Here is a 23,460-nt window from a genome sequence, read left to right as displayed (position 1 = left end):
AGCGGCCGCGCTCGGGCCGGGCCGGGCCGCTGGGGCGCGGGCGGGCGGAGCCGGGTGTCGGTCGCTGTTGATGTGCACGGCGTGCGGCCCCGGGCGGGAGCATGGGGGGGTGAGGCCGCGGCACCTCCCAGGATCGCATCTGGAGGGCTCCCAGTGCTCTGCCAGCTTCGGAGGCGGGAGGAAGAGCCCCAGCAGATGAAGACCCATTCCCTCACCGGCCTGCCGTGGCCCCTGGGGGAAGGCAGTCTGCGACACGCGTGGCCGGGGCAGCTGCACCGCACCCGGGGCACGGCCCTCGCTCACCCCGCTCTGTCCCGCAGCCACCATGCCTGCCCTCAGGCCGCTCGTGAAGCCCAAGATCGTCAAGAAGAGGACCAAGAAGTTCATCCGGCACCAGTCTGACCGCTATGTCAAGATCAAGGTGAGGAGCTGCTGCAGCCTCCCAAGGACGGGAACCTTCGGGGTGCTTTGGCGTAGGCGGTGCAGGAGAGGCCAGCAGGGTGGGCAGGGAGCGGAGGCCGGGGCGGGCAGGGCTCAGGCCGGCAGGGCTCAGGCCGGCAGGGCTCAGGGTGGTTTGGTAACTGCTGTCTCTCTGGTAACTGCTGTCTCTCTGCCGTTGTGCAGCGCAACTGGCGCAAGCCCAGAGGCATCGACAACAGAGTGCGCCGGCGCTTCAAGGGGCAGATCCTGATGCCCAACATCGGCTACGGCAGCAATAAGAAGACAAAACACATGCTGCCCACGGGCTTCAGAAAGTTCCTGGTGCACAATGTGAAAGAGCTGGAAGTGCTGATGATGAGCAACAAGTGAGTGTGTGGGGCCTGTACTGCCCCAGGGAGAGTGGCATGGGCAGGGGGAAACGAGGAAAATCACTGCCCTTGGGAGCACAGATGCCATCATGATTCCCTGAGTGCCTCTGAAGGGTGGGGGCACAGAGAGGCCTTGGGGCTGGCAATCTCATCCCCTTGGCAAAAATACACACGGTGGCGAGCAAGGCTGTGCCACTTCACTGGTAGCCACAGTCAGCCCTGGTGCTCTGGGTCAGACCTGGGCACCAGTCTGCTCCAGTGCTTGTTTTTGCTACAAAGTACTAAGAACAATAATTGACGACTACCTTGACTGAGCTGTTCTCAGGAAAAGCTGAACTGTTCTGGAGGGGAGCGCCTGCTTCAGGCCAGGCAGGGAGGGGTGGGAGTCATGGTTCAGTCCTGTGCAGGGATGCCCCTGAGCTCAGCTGTGTCTGAGTACTGCTGGCAGGACAGCTCCAACACGTTCCAGGGGGCTTTGCCTCAGCTCCGGGTGCTGCTGGAGCAAGGCCAGCGCTGTGTGTCTCCAACAGGTCGTACTGTGCAGAGATTGCCCACAACGTGTCCTCCAAGAACAGGAAGGTGATCGTGGAGAGAGCCGCGCAGCTCGCCATCAAGATCACCAACCCCAACGCCAGGCTGCGCAGCGAGGAGAACGAGTAGCAGCCTCTGCAGCACAGGTGTATTTAATAAAGCCTCAGTCCAACTCGGGTGCTGTTTTGCATGGGCAGAGGAGGGGCAGCAGCCTGTGTTTGGCTCCAGGGCTCTGCTGGCAGGGGCACTCAAGGGGCAGAGTCATGGTGACCGTCAGTGAACTCAGGGTACACAGCTTCACAAGTGAACTTTATTTTCTGTATCACCCAGACAACAGATATCCTTTCACACAGCACTATAAATACTATTCACATCAACCACTCTGTCAAAAGAGAAAAGAAAACACAGAGCAGTCATGGCTAGAGCAATGTGTCATGATGGCCTCATCCTCTAGTTGGCTCTTGGAACCTTTGTCTCTTAAGGCATTTTCTCTTGCACAAAGCAGGATTTGGGCACAGCAGCCACTATGGGCTGTGTGCTTGCACCCCTGGCTCCTGCCTGCCACCTCTGAGGCCCATGACTGTGACACTGACCCCTGGCCTGCTGCTCATGTGTGACCAGGACCAGCAGACCCTTGTGGCTGGTGACACCAACACCAAGGTGCTCCAGGGGGAGAGAGAAGCCAGTGTTAGTGCAAAGCAAAGCTTTAAGCAGGGTTTGTCACTGAAACAGTCACTAATCATCCCTCAGGGAAGACAGCTGAGGTATTTTGCAGTCAAAACCATAAATATGAAAGCCAAGCAACAAAGCTTCATATTGCCCACATGCCAAACTGAAGCCCCAGGAGGAGGGTGAGGTGTCAGGTAACCTCCTGCCCTGTGCAGCCTCAGCAGCTTGGCAGGTGCAAGCCTCCTGTCCCAAAAGGCCTGTGGGATAAACTCATTAATAAAACATGGCTTCCAGTTTTTAGCCATGCTTTTTCGTTAGAAACTATAAATACATTCTTGGGCAATTTAAGGTAAAAAGTGCATGTGCAGTGATTAAAAAAACCTTTGTACTGCAGTAAGGAGTATTTGAGGAAGTAATTTCCATTGTTTGTGGAACCACAACTGTGATTGCTTTGTGCACCCCTTAAAACTTCCTGAAAAAATGGGAATATTCATCTCCCAGCCCCTCCCTTACATGAGGTTGTACTCCCTGATCTCAGGTCTCGTTCCAATTCTCTGAGGTCTCAACAGAAAGGCAGCTGGATCAAGCCAGTCACGTCCAGCTGTCACATTTAACACACCATCCCCAGTTTCTCTGTGGCTGCCCAGGGACTTGGCCGTGGCTGAGGCAGAAGAGCAGCCCAGTGGCATTTGTTCTTCCCCACCCAGCTGGTGTCTGGCTGAGGGCATCCCAAGGCAGGAGGGTGGTGGGGAAAAACACCTTAGCTCATTTGGCTGAGGCAGAAGAGGTGCCCAGTGGCATTTGTTCTTCCCCACCCCGCTGGTGTCTGGCTGAGGCATCCCAAGGCAGGAGGGTGGTGGGGAAAAACACCTTAGCTCATGTCCATTGACTCCGAGGTGGGGAGGGAAGCAGAATCTTTCTGAATGCTCTCAAAAAGTGATGCCATTTCAGGACTGGATCTGATCTGGGATGAAAACTCTGCCATTGCTGGGCTTTTCTCCACCTCAGGGATGGTCAGGAGAGCAGCCACTGCCCGCATGGCTGAGCGCTTCAGCTCGTCCTGCTTCTCAAACTCCTGCTTCACCGATCCAGCTTTCACCTGCAAATGCAAAGCCCCGTTTTCAGCTGGCATTTAGAGCAGCCCATACGGGCACAGAACCAACACAGCAGCAAAGGCCAGCTGAGGATTTTCCAGCTGGGGAAGCGGGTGGCCCAGCAGCACTGAGGGAGAAGGGCAGGAGCTGGCCCTGCAGGTCCTGCTCTTACCTTTGTGGAGCAGGTTGCCCGGAGGGGCTCGATCAGCCGCTCGAGCCGCTGCAGCACAGCGTTGGGGCAGAGCACCGAGAGCCGCGCCAGCATGATGAACGTCAGCATCTGCCCAGGGGAGGGAAACGTCGGTGCTCTGGGGCACCCAGCTCTGCTGCCAGGCTGGGCTCTACCCGCACTGAGTTCCTCTGCCCTTGGGCAAGGGGCTCTGCTAAGAGCTGGAAGCGCACCCCTGGCAGCCAGGGCTGGAGCTGCAGCTGGCCCAGGTGTCTGCACAGGGCTGACAGCCCTGGGGACACTGCACCTCGGGGCTCTGGGGATACACAGCCCGACTGCAGCCCAGGCCCACAAATGACATCAGTCAGGGCACAGCACCTACCCGAATGTCATAGTGATCTTTCAGCCCATCCTCCACGTGGTTCAGGTAGTCATAGATGTCCAGCCGGTCCAGGCAGCTTTCCAGCAGGGTGTACATGCACTCAAAAGCAGCTTTCCTCACATCCAGGCCATCGTCCACTGTGTGCTTGAATGGCCCCATCTCCACCTGAAGCAAGACAAACAGTCCAGGTGTCAGCAAAGAGCAGACAGAGCAGCAGCTCCACGGGGGCTTTGCAGGCTGCTCTGAGTCACCGTGTGGCCCCTGCTGAGCCCAGTTACCTCCCGGATGAGCTCCCGTCGCACTTTGGTTTCGTTGTACAGGCTGGGGAGGACTGTGTTCAGCAAATCCCGGATTAAGGAAGGCTTGTTGTGAGCAGCAGAATTAAACAGGGCTAAGGCCACACGGCGAACGTTCAGGTCGGGATCTTGCAGAGTTTTTAAGAAGTCACCTGTTGGATAAGAACATTTCAGTCAGTCCTGCAGCTGAGAGGCTGCAACGTTTTTGCAGTATTTTAAAGTGTATTGGGATGTATTTCAAGGAGGCTGGTTATGACAGCATTTTTGGTAAAATAACTAGTCAGAGCCATTTGAGATGCCTTCTCTCCCTCCATTTGGGATACAGTAAAGGAACATGAATATCCTGCATTTGGGCATAAAAACAAATGATGTGACTCTTGACTACCTCACCCTAAAGTCAAATCAGAAGCTTTGTTATTCAAGGAAGTTGTGGGGGATTTTTCTTGCTTAGATCCCATCTGATCAAACTTCTCTGAAACAGAAGGGCCAGTTTTATACAGCAGATCCTTTTGTGGGCTCCCTGGATAACAAAAACTCCTCATGTAGGTTATAGTTCTGAAGATCCTTTTTGTGGGGTGCTGGAATTCTGAGTTCACATGCAGAAAGAACTTAAGCACTCTAAAAAACAATGGAACATGCCCAAAAGAATGCATCAGCGCAGTTAGCAAGGACTCACAGTACAGTGTTACTGTTTAATCCCAAAAGCTGAGAAACACTGATAAAAACTGAGTGGATGAGGTTCACACAGGAATGGGAAATCCCTGAGCTGCTAACAACACCCAGCCTCTCATGCCCCCAGCTCACAGCCCTGTCCAAAGCAGCCTACCTATGCAGCCTTTCAGGAGAGCATCGATGGGCTGAGGCTGGTCTGTAATCGTGAACTTGATGGCAGTAACCACGGTGCTCCGGGCATGTGGGGAGCCTGCAGTGAAGAGGGGAAGAAAAACAGTGAAAAATCAAGGGAGAAAATCACTGCTGTAACTCTGTAGTGCATATTCTGCCCTTGGTCCTGTTACACGTGTTATAAGGGAGCAGAGGATTCTTATTAACTGTGTTTGAATCTGCTCCTGCAAAATCTCCTTCTGTAGTCCCTGTTCACAACACCCTCCTAGTCTTGTGTGGACCAGTGCTCCTCTGATCCCCCTTGCAGAGAGATCCACCTTACTACCTGCTCTCCTCTCAGCTAGCTTTGCTCCCTGTTGTACCCACAAGCAGTTTACAAAACGAATTTCCATCAAAAGGCAGCATTTCCCTGCTCTGGTCATTGCCCTACCCATTACCTGCTGACAGCTGTTTCCTCAGCCGGGGCAGCAGCTCAGCAGGGTTCACCAAAGTCAGCTTCCCCAGGCATTCTGCCACCACGTTGCGTGTCCCCTCCTCTGTGCACTCGCAGTGCTTGAAGAGCAGAGCCCAGATGTCCTCCACGTAGGGCGTGAGGCTGTCAGCTGTGGAGCAGCTGATGACTTCCTTCAGGGAGTGCAGCAGCAGGTACTGTCGCTTGGGCTGGCTGCCGATCTCCTTCAGCATGAAGGGCAGGTACTCCTTCAGACTCCCGACGCTGACGTTCCCCAGCGCGTAGGAGGCGGCGGATTTCACCTCCTCGCTGGGGGACGAGAACGCTTCCAGGATGACGGCTCTGAGCTCCCTCTGAGCGCTGAGGTTCGTGCTGCGGCCCACCTCTGCCAGGAAGAGGAAAGCCAGCACCTGAACTGCAGGGCTGGACTTGGGACTTTTCACATCCTGCACAAACTGGTTCACCGTGGCAGGGGCTTCCTTTGGGCAGGCTGAGGACAGGGCTGCCACACACTTGGCGATGGAGTGATACGCCTGTTTGTGCAGTGTCAGCGAGGCCCCGGCCGAGCCCGAGGAGTAAACGGGGGCTGTCAGCTGCTTCACCAGCTCCGCGTAACCCACGGCAGCCGTCTTTGTCAGCACCAGCGCCTGGAAGAAGTCAATGATGGCGTTCAGGGCCCCTCCTTGAAGCAAAGGTGAGTGGACAAGCTGAAAGATTTCAGCAAGGACAGAGCCACTGATCTTGGAGATACAGGACGGATAAACCTTGGCCAAAGTCGTGAGGAACATGATGGTCACCTGGGACACGTGCATGTCGTTCTCAGTAATTAAGACGGGGAGCTCTGTTAGCACAGGCTCAATCATGGCAGGCTTGAGGCTGTCACTGTAGTTCTTCACCAGGATGTCCAGAGCATTCAGAGTGCTCAGTTTCAAGGCACGTTGATTCTTCCTCAAGAAGGAAGCTAGAATGGGGAGACCTTCCCCTAGGATGGGTCTCAAATCTATTTTAAGTGGAGAACTAGCAATTAAGGTTAATGCTTTGACTGTTGTCAGTCTGGTGATTTCATTTTTGAGCCTCTCCAGAAATATCTTCAAGGTTGGCTGGAGGTCAGTGCTTAAATGGTCTCCCAAGCTGTAAATGATTTGTCCCATGCAGGAGATGGCACGTTCCTTCACCTCCTGGTCGATGTCAGCTGCCTTCAGCCGCTTCAGAGTACCAGGGAAAAGGTCCTTCACATAGGGCTTGGCATCAAAGGTGCAAGGTTTGTCCAAAGGCCTGATAACTTTCACAAGCTGCTGAGTTACCAGCAGAGCTTCTGATGTGATCTTATAAAAGGGGTCTCCAATACAGGTCACAACAGAAGGCAGCAGGGCTTTGACGTGAGGGTGAAATGCCTCTGGCTGGTGGTTGCAGAGAAGGACGTGCAGGAAGGACAGTGTGTCGATCCGCATGTTGGAGGAGCTGGATTTATCCGCCAAGGAGAAAACAATACCTGTGCAGAAGAAAATATGATGATGTCACATTTTTCCCAAAGAAGGAGGTTCATTAATCCAGCCAGGGACGATCACAGGAGACTTTTCTCATATTCACTATACAATCACATCAAAAGCAAAGGCAGCACCTGAGCCTTCCAGCAGTGGGGTGCTTCATAGGCCCACTGTCCAGAGAGCTCCGAGAAAAATGTGGTGGTGCAAATTAAAGAATCAGTCAATATAAAGAATTTTTTTAAATGCCACTGCATTTTGCAAAAGGAAGTGGCATTTGTATTTCTGATCTCAGTGTGGTAACAGCATAATTCCAGCTGCTTTCTGAGGAGGCTGGAATAGGCCCTCCCAAAAGCATCTTGTCGGGGGACTGTGGAAATTAACTGGACATTTTTGTCCTGGCTTTCAGTGCAGAGGCCAGAAGTAATCTGGGAGCTGTTCAGCACATCAGCACAGAGCAGAACTTCATGTGTTTGTCCTAATGCTGAGCAGAATAACTACAAGAATAAAACTGGAACATGCAGGCAAGAAGCACATGTGTTCAGAATGAATTTGCCAGCCCTGCTGCTTCACCCCAGACCACACACAAGCTTACCAGGGATAAGTGCAGGTATATGATCTGCCAGGCAGCCAGGAAGAACACTGGCCAGTTCTGTCAGAAGGCTGAAACAACCCTGTCTTGATTTTATGCTCTTTTCTTTGAGCTGCTTGTGCAAGGCCTTGATGATGTTGGGAACCTGCAGTTCAGAGAAGCAAATGAAAAGGGGACACCTCAGTCATCCCAGCTGCTCTCAGAGGCTCACTCTGGCACATTTCTGCCACAGTTTATTCAATGAGTCTCCTGAGCAACAGCTGTAGTAAGGCACCAGCCATTCACTTCATGCAGAAGCCACCCTGCCTGAGCCTGCACACATGCCAGGGCTGGTGGAGGAGCAGTGCTGGCTGTACTCCCACACTCCTGTGCTGTGCCAGCACTCTTCCCCTGGGAATGGCAGGGGACAGACAGCAAACAGCCAGCCCTCTCTGGATCTGGGACCCTCTGGATGCCTGTCCCAGGGCTCCCTCAGGTAGCCACGTTCCCAAGGTACCTACTTCTCATTGCTTTGTGATTTAACCCAGCCACCACCTGCTCACACACCTGGTTCTGAAGCATTGTCAGGGGAACATCATCCTTGCCAGAGGCATCCGAAGAGTGCAGCCAGCTCTGGGTAGGCAGTGTTTGCTTCAGCAAGGAGATGTAAGCATTGAAGATGTCAGCCTTGACGTTCTCCTCCCTCTCTTTGAACCTGCTTATCAAGGCTGGGGAGAGCGTTCTGTAGAAGTCGTGCAGGAGGTCGTGCCTGCTGCTGACAACGGCCTCCAGGCACTTGGCCGCAGCCCTGCGGACCTTCCAGCTGATGTCGTCGTCGTCGCTGTACTCGTCGTCGCTTTCTAGGAACAACACAGGGGAAACAAGGTGCAGCATTATGAGAAAACTGGAGCTAAAGGATCACTTGATCCTCAGAGCTGCCCTCTCCACGAGGAGAAAGCAGGGAGGGGAGAAATGTTAACCCCGTGTTCTGCTGAGCACAGCCATCCTCACAAGCAGGCACCTTGCTCTTCATCCTCCCCATTCTCAGTTTCCATCATCTCTTCCTCTTCCTCCTCATTATCATAGTTGTAGTTTGGGTCAAAGGTAATGTACTTCAAACACAGTCCCATCACACTTGAGATGTGAGGGTCCATTTCCTTTGGGCACCTATCACAAAGGAAAATTGTAACAGTTAATAGGAGACTAAGCTGTTTTAATTATCCAGATAATATTATTAGTCTCAAAAGGATCACAAAGTGCTCACAGACCATTTTGATAATATGTGTTAAACCAAAGATGTTCCTTCCTGCTGTGCATGAAGTAAGCATTCCCCTTGCACGGGAGGTTGCAGTAATTTTTATAAGGACAAATAAATAAATCAACTGCCTTCACCCTGTTGGGAGGACTGAGTTAAAACCAGAAGATTTGGTGAGGAGGGAATAGTTCTACTCAAAGTGACCTTGCAACTGGAATGCTAAAGTTGTCAGTGTGGGAAAATCCCATTTATTATACCTAATGTTGTTCATCCTCTGCCTGTTTTCAGAAGTACAATTCCTGTGGAGAGATCATACACTCTCACAGACATGCAGGAAGCCTTTTGTTAGAGTGAGGCAGGCAGCAAGCCCCCTTGCCCTTCTCTCAGCTGGGATAACTAAGCCAAACAGAGCCTGTGCCCCCATGGGTCTCTGTCACCCAGTGTTATTAGCAAGATAATGAAATAAGCCTGGCATTTCAGCTGTGGTGTGATGGTGGCCCTTGGTTACCTGTGTGTGTCAATTAGCAAGATAATGAAATAAACCTACTGTTGGCATTTCAGCTGTGGTGTGATGGTGGCCCTTGGTTACCTGTGTGTGTCAATGCACACATACACACCCTGGTTGAATCCTCCCTTCCTGGGAGAACACCTCAGCAGCTCTGCAGGCTACTTTTCCAAGCAGTAAATGTTTGACCAAACAACAGGAGAGCTGCAGCCTTCTGCCCAACCCCTTGCTGCCTCCAGCTCCCTCCAGGCACCAGGAGCGAGGCAGTTCCCTCTGGCTAAGGAACACTTCAGGGACAAGGAAACCTCCCACTCTTGTAAAACCACTACAGAAGGACAGCCCCACATGCTGAGGTAAAACAGCTCATTACTCCAGCCCAACCCTGCATGTGCAGAAGAGATTTCATGTGTGAACTGTCTTCCCAACAGGAGTACTTGCAGGAAGGCCCTCCAAGGATGCTGAACACATGGATATTTACACAGGAGGGCACAGATGCCCTGGATGGTGCAGAGGCATTCCCCAAGGGCACACACCTTCTCACAAAGGACTCAAAGGCCTGGAAACAGTACTCTCGGAGCTCATCATCATCCACGTTACAGTACTGAACAATCAGAGGAATTATCTTCTCCAGGTGTTCCCCTGGGAAAGACAAAGCAAACAGCAGTGAAAATCCATTCCCGCCTTCACTCACCTGGGCAGCTGAGAACTCAGCCAGCTGCCACTTCCTTCCTGTGCCTGGTGGAGCATTCCTGCCCCAGACCTCATGGGCAAGAAGCCAGCAGCCCACCAAAGCCAATCTCCACTCCCTGTCTGCAGCCTCTTGTGGCATTTCAGTCACAGGAAGAGCTGTGATTAGGGATCTCTTAGAACCTAATCTCACCTCTGCAGGTCTTTTAGACAAGTAATACAATATGTTGCCATCCCCCCTGTCATTTAAAAGGGGGTGAATCCACTGACCTGGTTCACAGAGGTGTTAATTCAAGCCAGGCAAGAGCTGCAAGATCTTGAGGGGAAGACCTTAGTCACTAAGGAAGGGCAGCCAGAGAGATACTCTGGTGTCTCCTTTCCAAGTGCAGATCAGAGAGCCAGACCACAGCCACAGAGGGGATCACAAGCACAAGCCACTAATACATGGAGAACAATGAGCACTCTTCTTTTACCACTAAGAGGAGCTGCTCTAAAATGCACATACATTTCCCAGCATCATTTCAAGCTGCTCATCCTACCTATGCGGTGCCCAGCCTGCCTGCTGATGCCAGCCACACACTGAATGTACGTCCTGGTGGTGGATGTGGACTCGTTCCTCTTCAGCTCTGCCAGCAGATGCTCTGTAAGCTCTGAGAAGATGTTTCCACTGCAGGTCAAGACCAGGTGCCCCAAGGCAATGATGGCCCTTTTACGTACTGCCAGCCTGGGGCTCGTCAGCTGGGGCAGCAGGCAGGTCAGGATGGAGGAATGGAATGAGTAGAGTGTTCCTCCCAACCTGCAACGAACAGAACAAGGCACAAGGTGAAAGTCAAAGGCTCAGAAAAAAGCCCTCTTGGCAGCAACAAATCTGAAAATCCTTCAGCTATGGAAACTTCATGCATGTTGTGGGGAGGGGGAGGAGAAGAATGGGTTTGTCATTTTGGTCTGAACACTGACTTTGTCTGTAAAACACAGGCAGAGATATTTTGTCTCCATCATGGAGGAGTTTTTGACTGTGTCCTTCTCCATGACCCAAGGGTGTGCCAATAATTTCCTGCATGCAGATGACATACGACACTGTCACTCTGACTTATGCAACAAGAGGCAGCCAGAAAAAAAAAAAAAAGCATGTGTGATGGGCTCATAGGGCTAAAATAAACCTCTCTGCTTTGCCTTCCACATTCGTGTGAGCTAAGCTTCTGTGGGATCCATCACCAGAGGCACTGCCATTCCCAAACACAGAAAGGCTTGGCATGTTATCTCTCATCCCTGCTGGGGACCTGCTCTACTCTGATATTCCCTAAGAGCAGTCAACCAAATCCTGTGGTTTTAAGTCCCAGTAATAGGATTAGGGAAATAAAAGAAATCAAAAGCAGACACATCCTTGCAGCCCCCTTATATGCACAGCTGCCAGAAGGAAATCCTCTGGTACCTGCTCAGCATATCTGACAGGATGTCAAGAGCTTCCAACTGCACGGACACATCCTCCTGCTTGCCAATGGCTCCTGTCAGCTGGGCTGTGATCTTTTTGCACACATTTGCTGTCATGGTGGAACCTGCAAGAGAGATATTTTTCCCTGCTGTCAGTTAACACGGAGTCTTTTTGCTGCTAGGAACCATTCAATCCCTTGTACACTGAAAAAAGAAATCATCACTGGGAGATCTAATCAGGACAGATTCAAGAGATGGCTGCAGAGGAAAATCCTGTTGCTGGGAGCCTCAGGTATCCCCTGAAAAGCTGATGCATTTTTGGGATACATAGTTCCAAATACAGCTCAAGTTTTCATTTAATGTGTCTTTCATCCCACTAGTGCCTCAGCTCTACTGTCCCTCCCCTGATTTCACAGGTTGTCCTCTGGCAGGTGAGTAAAGAATCAATAACTTTTAGGCTCTGGACTCTACATTTTCCCCCGTTTGCCAAGGGCTGGGACTCCCCATCCCTCAGTGACCAACGGGGACAGACAGTGTACCTGTGGCAGCTGGGGGCAGCTCAGAAATAACTGTTTTGAGGCCGATGCTGGAGATGTCTCTCAGCTGCTCCTTGTCTGACAGCATGTTCGTACAGAGCGTGTCCACGATGGTCTCCACCTGGTACTCCTTCACTTTGCCAACCAGCGGGCCCAGGCTGCGGGAGGAGAAGCCAGTCAGGATGAAGGGCCTAATCCCACTGCCCACGTCCTCCAAACCATCACACTGCTGCTTCTCAAGGAGCCTGGCCACCTATCTGGGAATGACTGACACTCCACTCTAAGCACCTCCTTAGGCACGGGAAGGAAATGTTCCTGGTTCCATTCTGAGGCCTCCTCATTATCACACTCTGGATGGATAAGAGATTGCAATGAGTATGGACTTATTGCAGATACAACCAGAGATAACCAGGCAAAGAAGCTGAGAAGTTGGTCCTCTGCTCAGTGCTCATCTGTTTTGCTTTAAAACGCAGAATAAACCAACCCAAAGCAGGCAGAGAGAGGAGCAGGGCCAAAAGAAGTCAGGACAGTGGGAACCAAAAAGAAAGGGCCAAAGAGAAGAGGGAAAGAACGGGGATAGAAGCAGCACACGGTTGAAAAGAAGAGAATATGAACAGGATCCACAGCAAGAAAAAACAGAGGAATCCAAAGTTGTCTTTAAGTGGCCCACCTTCCTGGAGCCCTGGGGTGAACTGAGCCATTCAATGGCATTTCTAGACTGAATATGCCCACTTAGCCATGCTGGGGAAACAGATGGGAAAGAGCATGTCAGCAGCAGGATCCCTTTATCACAGGATTCACTAAGAGAGGAACCTGCTACTTTTGTTCACTTGGATTAAAAAAATACGGGAATGGTCAAAGGCAAAGCAACAGCACACGCTGCACTCAGAGTCAAGGCAGGGAAAATCCAAGTGCATTATAAAGTTCAATGGAAACTCCCTTGAAGAGAAGGATTTGGACCTGAAATTAAAACCCATAAGGGCTGTACATGTTTAGTACCGTTGCTATCAAAGACAGATCCATGAAGAAATTCAGCACTGGATTTCAAAGCCTAAGAGAGGTCAAGAGGTTAATGAGCAAAAATTTTAAGTGTGCTTCTCCCTGAAGAAATAAAATCCTAGAGCTCTGCCTTCCACGTGGTAAGGTTTATAACAGGAACACTGAAGTACTTCCAAAATCATCTCTTGCTGCTACAAAGGTATCTGTGTGCTCATCCCTTGTGAGTGTCTACACTGGGAGAAAGTGCAGTGCCTGCAACAGGGGGCAATGTGCCTTGCAAAGGAGGTTTGAGGGAGGTGCCAAGGGCCAGGCTCTGTTCTCACTCTGCAGTCTGTATGGCTCTGTTAGTGCCAGGGAACATGGCTATTACTGTCTGGGCTCTTACCATTTGACAGCAAGGTTCTGTACTTCCCCATTTTTGTCCTCCAGCAATTTCAAAAGCATTTTCACAACTTTTTTCTCACTGTCTTCATCTAGTTTTATTGAGTCTTTCTGCAGTTCCATCATCAGGTCATTGGTGGCCATAAACCTGAAAGGACACAGGGAGAAAGGGGATTGGCTGATGTGCAGACACAAATGCATCACCTGGGCAGAACTGGGCAACTGGTGCTTGTATGAAAACACACTACCAAAGAGTAACTTACAACACTGTCCTAAGAAAAAGGAAAATTACTACTATCTTACAACTAGATAACTACCTAACAGGGGTCAGGTAAACAAAAACTCTAAAAGTGGCACTCAGCATGTGTATTTTTTTTCTCAGCAACTAAATGACTATGCCAGAAAAAAAGTCATGATGGCTTTTTTCCACTACTATCTTACCAGGAGATAACAACCTAACGGGTCAGGTAAACAAAAACTCTAAACGTACCACTCAGCAACTAAATGACTATGCCAGAAAAAAAGTCATGATGGCTTTTTTCACCAATTTTCCACCTGGCCTAGGAAAAGCAGTCTGGGGTCTAAGAATTCACCTAGCTCTGTTCTTTCTGGCTAACTTAGCACTAATAGTATGAGCCCAGATATGGACAAGCCCTATCACTGTCAAAAATGAAAAAAGAAAGTAGTGACTCCATGCAAACTACACCTCAGAAGTGCACTAGGTATATTTAGATTGCTGTGAGCAAAACAATCGAGTATTTATCACTCCAGATTAGAAAGAAAAACAAAGACCCAAGTGACAGTCAGTTTTCTAATGGGAACAGAATGGATATTGAGAAATTCTGGAAAGTATCTATTTTCCCAGGAGCAGGAAGTGCAAAAGGTGCTGGTACAGGAGTCTGAGTTCTAGGAAATCTCAGTGTGGCTATCGTGTGTTAGCTACTTTCCAATGTCAGCCCTGCACAGAACGGGTGTCTGACAGCAACCACGAAGTCCTTCTCTCTGTTACAAACTGACAGCTCCTTTTAAATTAGGCTCTGATGTCACTCATTCCGCACACAGGAGCTCTCCTGTGCAGGTCGTCATTTGAGGCTGCCACCTGCCAGCCCACTCCTGAGCAGCAACGAGGCACCTCTGGAAGGAGGGGCTGACGGGTGTTCCAGAGCCAGCCCCAGATCAGAGCGAGCAAACAGCAGTAACGCTGTTACCGAGATGTTAGCTGCGATCTATTTGTGATTCTGCGAGAGCTCCTCGGCTGTGGACCCAGCATGACCAATTATGGCCACGGGCTGAGCAGAGCCCTCGGCGGCGGCACATCCCGCTGCCTGCTGCCCTGCACCGGGGCTCACATCTCTGCCTGCTGCCCCGCACCGGGGCTCTGCCTGCTGCCTGCTGCCTGCTGCCCCGCACCGGGGCTCTGCCTGCTGCCTTCTGCCCCTCACCGGGGCTCACCCCGCTGCCCGCTGCCCTGCTGCTCACCCCGCAGATCCCGAGGGAGCACACCGGCTCCTGCTCGGGCACTCTGCCATGTGCTGGCCCTGCAGCTCCTCTGTGACTGACCTGCCTGGTGTCGGGCACCTTTGGAGTGTAACTGTAAATTCTTTCAACAAACTGTTTGTACAACTGCTCCACCACTGACTTCTTTACAAAGTACCTATTTTAACATCTGACAACATCAGCAGCTTCTACAAAAATCAACCTGCTTTTAGACTATTACTAACCCCTCTCTTAGACCTTAAAATACCAAGTCTGGCCCAAAGATTACCTTCCAGGTTGAGTCTCAGAGGACAACATGCTAAGGAGTGAAATCTTTCACCGCTGCCCTTGCTGCCCGGCACCGGGGCTCACATCTCTGCCTGCTGCCCCGCACCGGGGCTCTGCCTGCTGCCCTGCTGCCCTGCACCGGGGCTCTGCCCGCTGCCCTCTGCCCCGCACCGGGGCTCACATCTCTGCCTGCTGCCTGCTGCCCCGCACCGGGGCTCACATCTCTGCATGCTGCCCCGCACCGGGGCTCTGCCCGCTGCCCCGCACCGGGGCTCACATCTCTGCCTGCTGCCCTCCTGCCCCGCACCGGGGCTCTGCCTGCTGCCCCACACCGGGGCTCTGCCTGCTGCCTTCTGCCCCTCACCGGGGCTCACCCCGCTGCCCGCTGCCCTGCTGCTCACCCCGCAGATCCCGAGGGAGCACACCGGCTCCTGCACGGGCACTCTGCCATGTGCTGGCCCTGCAGCTCCTCTGTGACTGACCTGCCTGGTGTCGGGCACCTTTGGAGTGTAACTGTAAATTCTTTCAACAAACTGTTTGTACCACTGCTCCACCACTGACTTCTTTACAAAGTACCTATTTTAACATCTGACAACATCAGCAGCTTCTACAAAAATCAACCTGCTTTTAGACTATTACTAACCCCTCTCTTAGACCTTAAAATACCAAGTCTGGCCCAAAGATTACCTTCCAGGTTGAGTCTCAGAGGACAACATGCTAAGGAGTGAAATCTTTCAAACATGTCAGTTTTAATTACTTTTTGATAGAGTAGTCCACCTAACCCTAAAAAGATATCAACTTTTCTGCTGATATAAACAAAGAAAAAAAAAGCATCTCAGTCCTGTCAGGAAGGCACATTTTCCCATCACACAGAAAAAGTTCTCCAGGCAGCCTGAGCAGAGCCAGTACGTGCAGCATCCTTCACCCAGAGACACGGGTGTCTACTCACCCCTTTTAATGCACTGACTATCTCACAGATTATCCAAACAAACTAGAAGCATTTTTGCTACGATATTCTTTATTGACAAAGCAAGGAACAACCTGGAGTCCGGCTGCCCAGACTCATTCCCCCTTCCACTTCCAACAGGCACCAGTCCAGGCAAGGGAGGGGCGCTGCTCTGGCCTCTGAACGTGCCCCTCAGCCGGGACAGAGCCGACCCCCGGTAAGCACAGCAGGCACACACCCCGCTCTGCTCTCAGCAGGAGCCCCGTCCTCCCGGGCCCGCCCGCCGGCCCGTGCCGCGGTGCCGCACCTGAAGTCCTTGTCGGTGGAGGTCATCTTCTCCAGCAGGCTGGAGATGTGGTACGAGACGCTGGCCATGGCGGAGGGCTCTGCGGGCCCGGGCTCGCCCCGCTCCGCGCCGGGCGGCCCCAAGGCGCGGCCGGAGCCGGGCCGGAGGGCTTGGGGGCGGTGAAGGGCAGCGTCCGGGCCCCGGCGGTGACGGTACAGCGGCCCGGGCAGCGCGGGGCACGGCGCACGGTACAGCGGCCCGGGCAGCGCGGGGCACGGCGCACGGTACAGCGGCCCGGGCAGCGCGGGGCACGGCGCACGGTACAGCGGCCCGGGCAGCGCGGGGCACGGCGCACGGTACAGCGGCCCGGGCAGCGCGGGGCACGGCGCACGGTACAGCGGCCCGGGCAGCGCGGGGCACGGCGCACGGTACAGCGGCCCGGGCAGCGCGGGGCACGGCGCACGGTACAGCGGCCCGGGCAGCGCGGGGCACGGCGCACGGTACAGCGGCCCGGGCAGCGCGGGGCACGGCGCACGGTACAGCGGCCCGGGCAGCGCGGGGCACGGCGCACGGTACAGCGGCCCGGGCAGCGCGGGGCACGGCGCACGGTACAGCGGCCCGGGCAGCGCGGGGCACGGCGCACGGTACAGCGGCCCGGGCAGCGCGGGGCACGGCGCACGGTACAGCGGCCCGGGCAGCGCGGGGCACGGCGCACGGTACAGCGGCCCGGGCAGCGCGGGGCACGGCGCACGGTACAGCGGCCCGGGCAGCGCGGGGCACGGCGCACGGTACAGCGGCCCGGGCAGCGCGGGGCACGGCGCACGGTACAGCGGCCCGGGCAGCGCGGGGCACGGCGCACGGTACAGCGGCCCGGGCAGCGCGGGGCACGGCGCACGGTACAGCGGCCCGGGCAGCGCGGGGCACGGCGCACGGTAGCGGCCCCGGGTGCGCGGCGGGGATGGAGCGGCCCCCGGGGTCGCGGCCGCGCGCTGCTGCGCTGAGCTCGCTGTGTTCCTTCCCCCGCAGGTGTCGGTCATTAACACCGTGGACACGTCCCACGAGGACATGATCGTAAGTGAGCGGGGGCTGCTCCGCCCGGTCCCGCGGCCGCTGTGGCGGAGCTGCTCGGGGGGCGGCGGGTGTGTGCTCGTGAAAGAGCACGCTGCTGGGATGCTGGATGCTCTCTGGGATCCTGATCGTGCCATTTCATACTGTGTGGAGAGGAAAACTGGGCTGGGAGGACAGGGGAAATTATTTAAAATCTTATTTTTCCTGTGAGGGCTTGTTTCTGCCCGTTTTTGTGAAATAATAGAGATATGCGTATATTCTCTGGTACAGACCTTCAGCTGATAAAAATGGTTTTCCTTTAAGTGGTTGTATGTGAAAGTAGATGTATTAATGTGGGTAGGAAGAAAGGTTTCAAAGTGATTTGTTGAAGGAAGGAGCCCAGGTAGGTGAGCCTAATTCTTGGAGCTATTTCTTTACAGAAGAGGCTCTCAAGCACTGGAAAGGGCTGCCCAGGGAGGTGGTGTAGCCACCATCCCTGAAGGTGTTCAGGAAATGACTGGATGTGGTACGGAGTGCTCAGGTCTGGTAACAAGTGACAGCCATTGGTCAAAGGTTGTAGTCAGTGACCTTGGAGGCCTTTTCCAGCCTTCAAGATTCCGTGCTGATGGTGAACTTTCAGTTATACTTAAGAGCAGTATTTGTACACCCACTCCACCTTTTAAAAAGCAGAAATACATAACTGGTCACTGCCTTGTAGTCAGCAGCCTGAATTCCCTGTCGTGAGAACGCAGTGGCTGCAGCTCAGGATTCCTGGGTTCCTCCTGTGTAGCATTGTGTAGTGACTGGAGAGCTTGTGTGGCACGCTGGGCTGTTGAGGGGTTCCTGGAGGCCGGGGGTCAGCAGCCCCGCGCTGAGCGCGCTCCCCTCTCCTTGCAGCACGACGCCCAGATGGATTACTACGGCACGCGCCTGGCCACCTGCTCCTCCGACCGCTCCGTCAAGATCTTCGACGTGCGCAACGGGGGCCAGATCCTCATCGCCGACCTCAGGGGGTGAGGTCCCGCCGCAGCCCGCTTCACCTCGGCAGCGCCCTGTGCTCTGTCCTTCTGCCCTCGGGCAGCACAGAGTGCGGGCTGAGTGCCAGGGTGAACTCCTCCGGGACTGTGCTGGAGAGCTTCTCAGAGCTGCGCTGGGACAGAGCCCCGTGGGAAGCGCAGTGGGGCTTGCTTCACTTGGTTCATTCATTTAGCACTCGGTTCATTCATTTAGCACTTTGCACCTGTGATTTTCAAGGAGTAACCTACTGATACAAGCTGGAATTGTTTTTTGTGACAGCGAGAGCCCTGTGTCAGGGCACTAGCATTGCTATCTTAGCATCACTCATTCCTCACGTCAGAACTAATCCCTCCCAGAGCAGCGGTTCACAACGGTGATCTGTGAGGCAGCTGCAGCTGGAAGGGGTTGCTCTCAGCTTCAGCTTTTCCTAATGATGCTGTTTCTTGCAGGCACGAAGGTCCCGTGTGGCAGGTTGCCTGGGCTCATCCTATGTATGGGAATATCTTGGCTTCCTGTTCCTATGACAGGAAGGTTATTATCTGGAAGGAAGAAAATGGCACTTGGGAAAAGACCTACGAGTACACGGGACATGATTCTTCAGGTATGGAGGGCTGGAGTGTGGAGCTGGAAAGGGAGACTGAGGAGATGAGGGGATCTGGGTAAGACTGAAATAAATCTGTTAGTGTTAAGGAAGAAAGCCACTGTCAAAAAGAGAAGGATAAAAACTGAAGAGAGAGTTCAGCACTAACAGGACATTTCCCTAAGGTTGTATTGCTGGATAAGCCACTACTGATTCATACCATGTGTCCGTAGGTGTTGTTATACAAAAAAGTCAGCTTTCAAATAAAGATGACAGGGAACTGAATTCTTGAGGAAAATACTATCTGTTTTCAGTTAGAAAGACTGCATTTAATCATGCTGTATTTTGTTTTAAAATTGAAACGGTTGTGTTCAAATGATTTACCCTCCCACTGCAGATCTGTTACTCAGTAAACATTGCTAATTGGCTGGCTTTTGCTGAAATTTGGCTCATTCTCAGCTTTCAAAGCCACTCGGTTTTGGTGACTGTGCCACTGATAGCAGTCAGTGAATTGGTCAGTCAGTTTTAGGTGGTCCCTGTGCTGTAATCCGGTCTTGCCCTTCCCAGTGAATTCTGTCTGCTGGGCACCACACGACTATGGACTGATCCTGGCCTGCGGCAGCTCTGACGGGGCCATTTCCTTGTTGAGCTACACGGGTGATGGGCAGTGGGAAGTCAAAAAGATCAGCAATGCACACACGGTGAGTCTCGTCCTTTGCAGCAGCCCAGAGTTCCCAGAGCTACAGAAACACCGAGGTGATGCCTCAGAGACTTGAGGAGATAAATACTGAAATGCAGTGAAATTATGTGAAACATCCAGAACCAAGAATAGTTTCACTTCATCCAGAGTAGGCAGGTATACGTTTTAGTCACTAAAATGAAGTGAAAATACGATGAAATCCACTAAACAGCACTGGCAATGCCTGTTTATTGGGCATTATTGTTAAACACAGTGCTGAAAGTTACCTGGTAAGAAATGGCCTTGGTCCTAAGAATATCTGCACCAGCTGGAAAAAACTGTGGGACTCCTGTTTTTCCCAAAATTGTGGAGATTTTTGTTTAAGCAGAACATAATAAGCTAATGGCAATGGCCCCCAGTAGAAGGAAATTCAGGACCAAAGGCTCCTTCTACTCCTGTATTCCTAAATCTTAGCAACTGTGTGTGCCTTTTGAATTTGCAGTTTCCATCTCTGTCTCTATTTGCACATCCAAGATGAACTATTTTCTGTGCAAATACCCTTAGCTACCTCAGGCTCTCTGAGTAAGTGAGGCTACTCTGCATCTGGATTTCTTATTCATCCGATATTCATCCAGCATTGTCCAAGACTTCAGTTTTTCTGAAATGGGCTAATTCCCCATTCTCAGTAGAGAGTATGCTACGTGTTCTTCACCCTCTCAGCAGCCTCTATCTATTTATTTGGTTAATTAAAGTAAGCAACTTTTAACAGTGATGTTTTTCATTAACTAGATTGGATGTAATGCAGTTAGCTGGGCTCCTGCTGTTGTACCAGGAAGCCTTATAGAACAACCCTCTGGTCAAAAGCCAAACTACATCAAAAGATTTGCATCTGGTGGCTGTGACAACCTGGTCAAGATCTGGAAGTAAGTGCCATGTTGCCAGATAAAACCTGACACTTTAGGCTTTGAGTGTCCCTGTTAGTATCTCAGATAATATTTTTGGCATCCCTATTGTATCATCTTCGAATTACTGTTTTAGAGAAGTGTTTTAAAAATGGAAGCTTAGTGATGCACAATATCCTATGGTTCTTGCAGTTCGTGCCAGCCCTGTGTGATCCTGTCTCCAAGGGTGGCTTTGTAATGGTCTTTTGCTACCACTTCGGTAACAGCAGTTTTCTGACAGTAACTGGAGGTCAGAACATCTTTGCCTGTGCTGCTTTCTGTCTCCTGGAAGGGATTTTGTCAGTTCAAGCCGTAGAGATTTTTGGAGAAGTAGGGAACACTTGTGCGTTGTATTGTATTGATGAAGAAGGAGTTTGAATGCTACAATCCAAAGCCTTCCCGAGCAGGGTGTGAGATGATGAAGGGTGCTGCCACCATCCTTCTGACCATATAGCTGTGTTTTCAGGGAAGAAGAGGGTCAGTGGAAAGAAGAGCAGAAGCTGGAGGCTCACAGTGACTGGGTACGAGACGTGGCCTGGGCTCCCTCCATCGGTTTGCCAACCAGCACCATTGCTAGCTGCTCTCAGGTGAGGCTTCTCTGGAGTGACAGAGGCAGGCACTAGGTGTGCTCACTTCCACATGCTTCCTTCCCCGTTTCTCTAGTGAAGGAATTGTAGGGATGGAGCTGCTGTAACAGGTCCTCTTGGCAATCCTTTGCTATATTTGGTCTCTGCATAAGAGCCTTTGACTCCTGTTCTTCCCAGACTCAGAAGCTCAATAGAAGCATTTCTGGACAAAGGTTTATGTGTGTGTGTGCCTCTGTACCCAAGACTGGCTTCTGGTTTGAAAATCATGAGCCGGATGGTTTCACTAGGGGGAAAACCTTCCAACTAATATCATATTTAGTGTTTTGGGGTCAAACTTCTTTCTAAAACTACTGTTTTCTAATAACTGGCATTCTTAATCAGCTCTGTTGTCTGCCTTTATATTGACTGTTGTGTTCTTGTTAATCTGTAAATGCTTTTTTTTTTTTAACATCAAGAAGACTACTTAGTGAGCTCCTGCCATGTGAGTGGAAAACAAAATCTCATTGTGGGGAGGTGTCTCAGCTGATACATATGTATTTTGGGGGCCCTTCTCTGGTATTTGCAAGTCATTGTTAGTTGGTAGTTTTTCTCATCAGAGCTGCACTCCTGCCTTGCCTTTTTCCACAGCCAGGAGCCAGCCCCTTGCTGCGCTGAGCACAAATCCATGCAGACACATCATGGGTGTGCGAGCTGTGATTTGGAAGTGTAGCTCCAAGGGCATTTCAGGGTTACGTTTCTTGTGCCCAGCCCTGCTCTCTGCCTCTGCAGGATGGCCGAGTGTTTATCTGGACCTGTGATGATGCCTCTGGAAACTCCTGGTCACCAAAGCTGCTGCACAAGTTCAATGACGTTGTCTGGCACGTGAGCTGGTCCATCACTGCCAACATCCTTGCAGTGTCTGGAGGAGACAACAAAGTGAGTACTGCTGCCTTGGCTTTTACCCCCGTGCACCCTGTTTCCAGAGGAGCTCAGATGAGACTTGTCACGTGTTTAACTCAAGGCTGTTATAGAGTCTCCTTTGCTGCCATGGGAGCATTTTTTCTTCTGATTAATCAGGAGGGCAGGAAGACTGTAACCTTTGGAAAACCACTTGCACTGCATTCTGGGTCCTTACTGGAGGGTAGAAATGCAGGCTGAGCTTGATTTTGTGGGCTACTGACAATTCACATACTCTCCTCATACGACTTCAGGCTACCACCAAACCCATGCTGTGTAGCTACAAGAAAAGGGAACAGGATGTGTTTAAGGCTGAAAGCTGTTGCTGCTCTGTTTTTGAGGTGACACTGTGGAAGGAGTCGGTGGACGGGCTGTGGGCGTGCATCAGCGACGTGAACAAGGGCCAAGGAGGGGTGTCTGCTGTGACAGAAGGGCAGCAGAACGAGCAGTGATGCACAGTGGCATACTCCAGCTGCAGCACGTGATCACTGTCCCTGATTTGCAGTGCGTCTTTAGCTGGATGAGAACTGATTTTATCTGAACTGGACATGAACATGGGAAACAATTATCCAATTTTATGAGCACTCTATTGCTGGGAGGCTACAATATGTTGATAATCAGCCTTAATTGACATTCCCTTAAATTTAAGATAAACAGTATAGCCAAGGACTGTGCCTGATACTACTCCTTGATACTGTAGGAATTATTCCCTGCTTTTCTGGTTTAGGGGTCAAATTTGAGTGGCTGTCCTGTGGTCAGAGTTCACGCCCTTCAGCAGAACAGGGAGAAGCTGTCAAAACAATGAGGTGTGATACTCCTTTATGCAGGGGACAAATACTCTGTGCCCTCAAAGACCAGAACTTTGTTTCAAGCGAGGGAGCGGGCTGGTGGAGTTCTTGGGTTAGCTGGTGGTGTGCTAGCTAGCCCTGCTGGTAACAGTGACATTGTACTTGTGTCTTTCTGGTGCTTGGTGAAAGTCTCTTTGCTTTCTTGGAGATGAAAAGGAGTAGTGGAATGCATATGTCTTCTGCTTTATAATAATCTCAAACTGGGTTATTTAACCAACATCAATAAATCAAACCATGGTTTGAAGATTTATTTTTTTTAGTCACACTTCTGTACTGTACCTCAGTTGTTTGGATTTTTTTTTTTTGGTTGAGATACCAACAGAATAAAATCCTATTGGTTAAAAACCTGGTGTGCTGTATTAAATAATCTTTTCATGGGATTGCCTTTTCAAGGCAATCTGCAGTCTGTCTTCAGCCAAGCCACAGTCACATCTTCCCGTCCACGTAATCAGCTTTCAAGAACTTGGCTTTTTGGTGTTTTGTTGTTGGTTTTTTTTTCCCTCTAATGGTACATCACGAGACAAGGCTTTACAAAGCCATTGCATTTCCTTTGGTCTTGGCAATTCCCAGGGAGAACGTAAGCAGTGCCAGCTTCCCTTTTTGCTCTTAGAGCTGTACTCGTCGTGAGGGAAGAAAGAAGGCCGTGAACCCACTCGGGCACTTTGCAGTTGTTTTTAAACCAGCGCTAGGCGGTGGAAAAAGGAGGCCGCAGGTTTGTGACGGCCCCGCCGCCCCT

At 51.7% G+C, this 23,460-nt stretch overlaps 4 protein-coding genes across 4 annotated transcripts in view; 3 read left to right on the top strand and 1 right to left on the bottom strand.

The window, feature by feature from the left end:
* RPL32 (ribosomal protein L32) overlaps positions 1 to 1,517 on the top strand; it is a 2,088-nt gene extending 571 nt beyond the window's left edge. The window contains exons 2-4 of the mRNA XM_039695559.1: positions 321 to 421; positions 625 to 806; positions 1,340 to 1,517. Coding sequence (XP_039551493.1) covers positions 326 to 421; positions 625 to 806; positions 1,340 to 1,469 — 408 coding nt within the window. The 5' untranslated portion in view covers positions 321 to 325 and the 3' untranslated portion in view covers positions 1,470 to 1,517. The remainder of the gene's footprint in view (positions 1 to 320; positions 422 to 624; positions 807 to 1,339) is intronic.
* Positions 1,518 to 1,630: 113 nt separating this feature from the next.
* LOC120495736 (cullin-associated NEDD8-dissociated protein 1-like) lies at positions 1,631 to 16,294 on the bottom strand. The gene is made up of 16 exons (XM_039695558.1): positions 16,111 to 16,294; positions 13,098 to 13,241; positions 11,717 to 11,871; positions 11,179 to 11,302; positions 10,286 to 10,542; positions 9,593 to 9,698; positions 8,321 to 8,466; positions 7,867 to 8,159; positions 7,324 to 7,465; positions 5,231 to 6,736; positions 4,777 to 4,872; positions 3,933 to 4,102; positions 3,655 to 3,819; positions 3,276 to 3,383; positions 2,832 to 3,108; positions 1,631 to 2,719 (listed from the first exon to the last, which is right to left on the bottom strand). The coding sequence occupies exons 1-15, from the start codon at positions 16,176 to 16,178 to the stop codon at positions 2,881 to 2,883; spliced, it is 3,708 nt and encodes a 1,235-aa protein (XP_039551492.1). The 5' UTR covers positions 16,179 to 16,294; the 3' UTR covers positions 1,631 to 2,719; positions 2,832 to 2,880.
* On the top strand, positions 16,177 to 17,025 carry LOC120514115 (spidroin-2-like). Its single transcript, XM_039734256.1, has 2 exons — positions 16,177 to 16,268; positions 16,320 to 17,025. Exons 1-2 carry the CDS (start codon positions 16,177 to 16,179, stop codon positions 17,023 to 17,025), a joined length of 798 nt encoding a protein of 265 aa, XP_039590190.1.
* Positions 17,007 to 23,069, top strand: SEC13 (SEC13 homolog, nuclear pore and COPII coat complex component). The gene is made up of 8 exons (XM_039695557.1): positions 17,007 to 17,160; positions 18,034 to 18,149; positions 18,603 to 18,754; positions 19,301 to 19,434; positions 20,202 to 20,335; positions 20,820 to 20,940; positions 21,709 to 21,855; positions 22,218 to 23,069. Exons 1-8 carry the CDS (start codon positions 17,155 to 17,157, stop codon positions 22,326 to 22,328), a joined length of 921 nt encoding a protein of 306 aa, XP_039551491.1. The 5' UTR covers positions 17,007 to 17,154; the 3' UTR covers positions 22,329 to 23,069.
* The last annotated feature ends 391 nt before the right edge of the window (positions 23,070 to 23,460 follow it).

Source organism: Passer montanus, unplaced genomic scaffold, assembly GCF_014805655.1.
Source record: "Passer montanus isolate IOZ18808 unplaced genomic scaffold, ASM1480565v1 scaffold9, whole genome shotgun sequence".
In the NCBI taxonomy this organism is placed as follows: domain Eukaryota; kingdom Metazoa; phylum Chordata; class Aves; order Passeriformes; family Passeridae; genus Passer; species Passer montanus.
The sequence above is the reverse complement of the archived record's forward strand: the minus strand, read 5'-3'. Positions and strand labels throughout refer to the sequence as shown.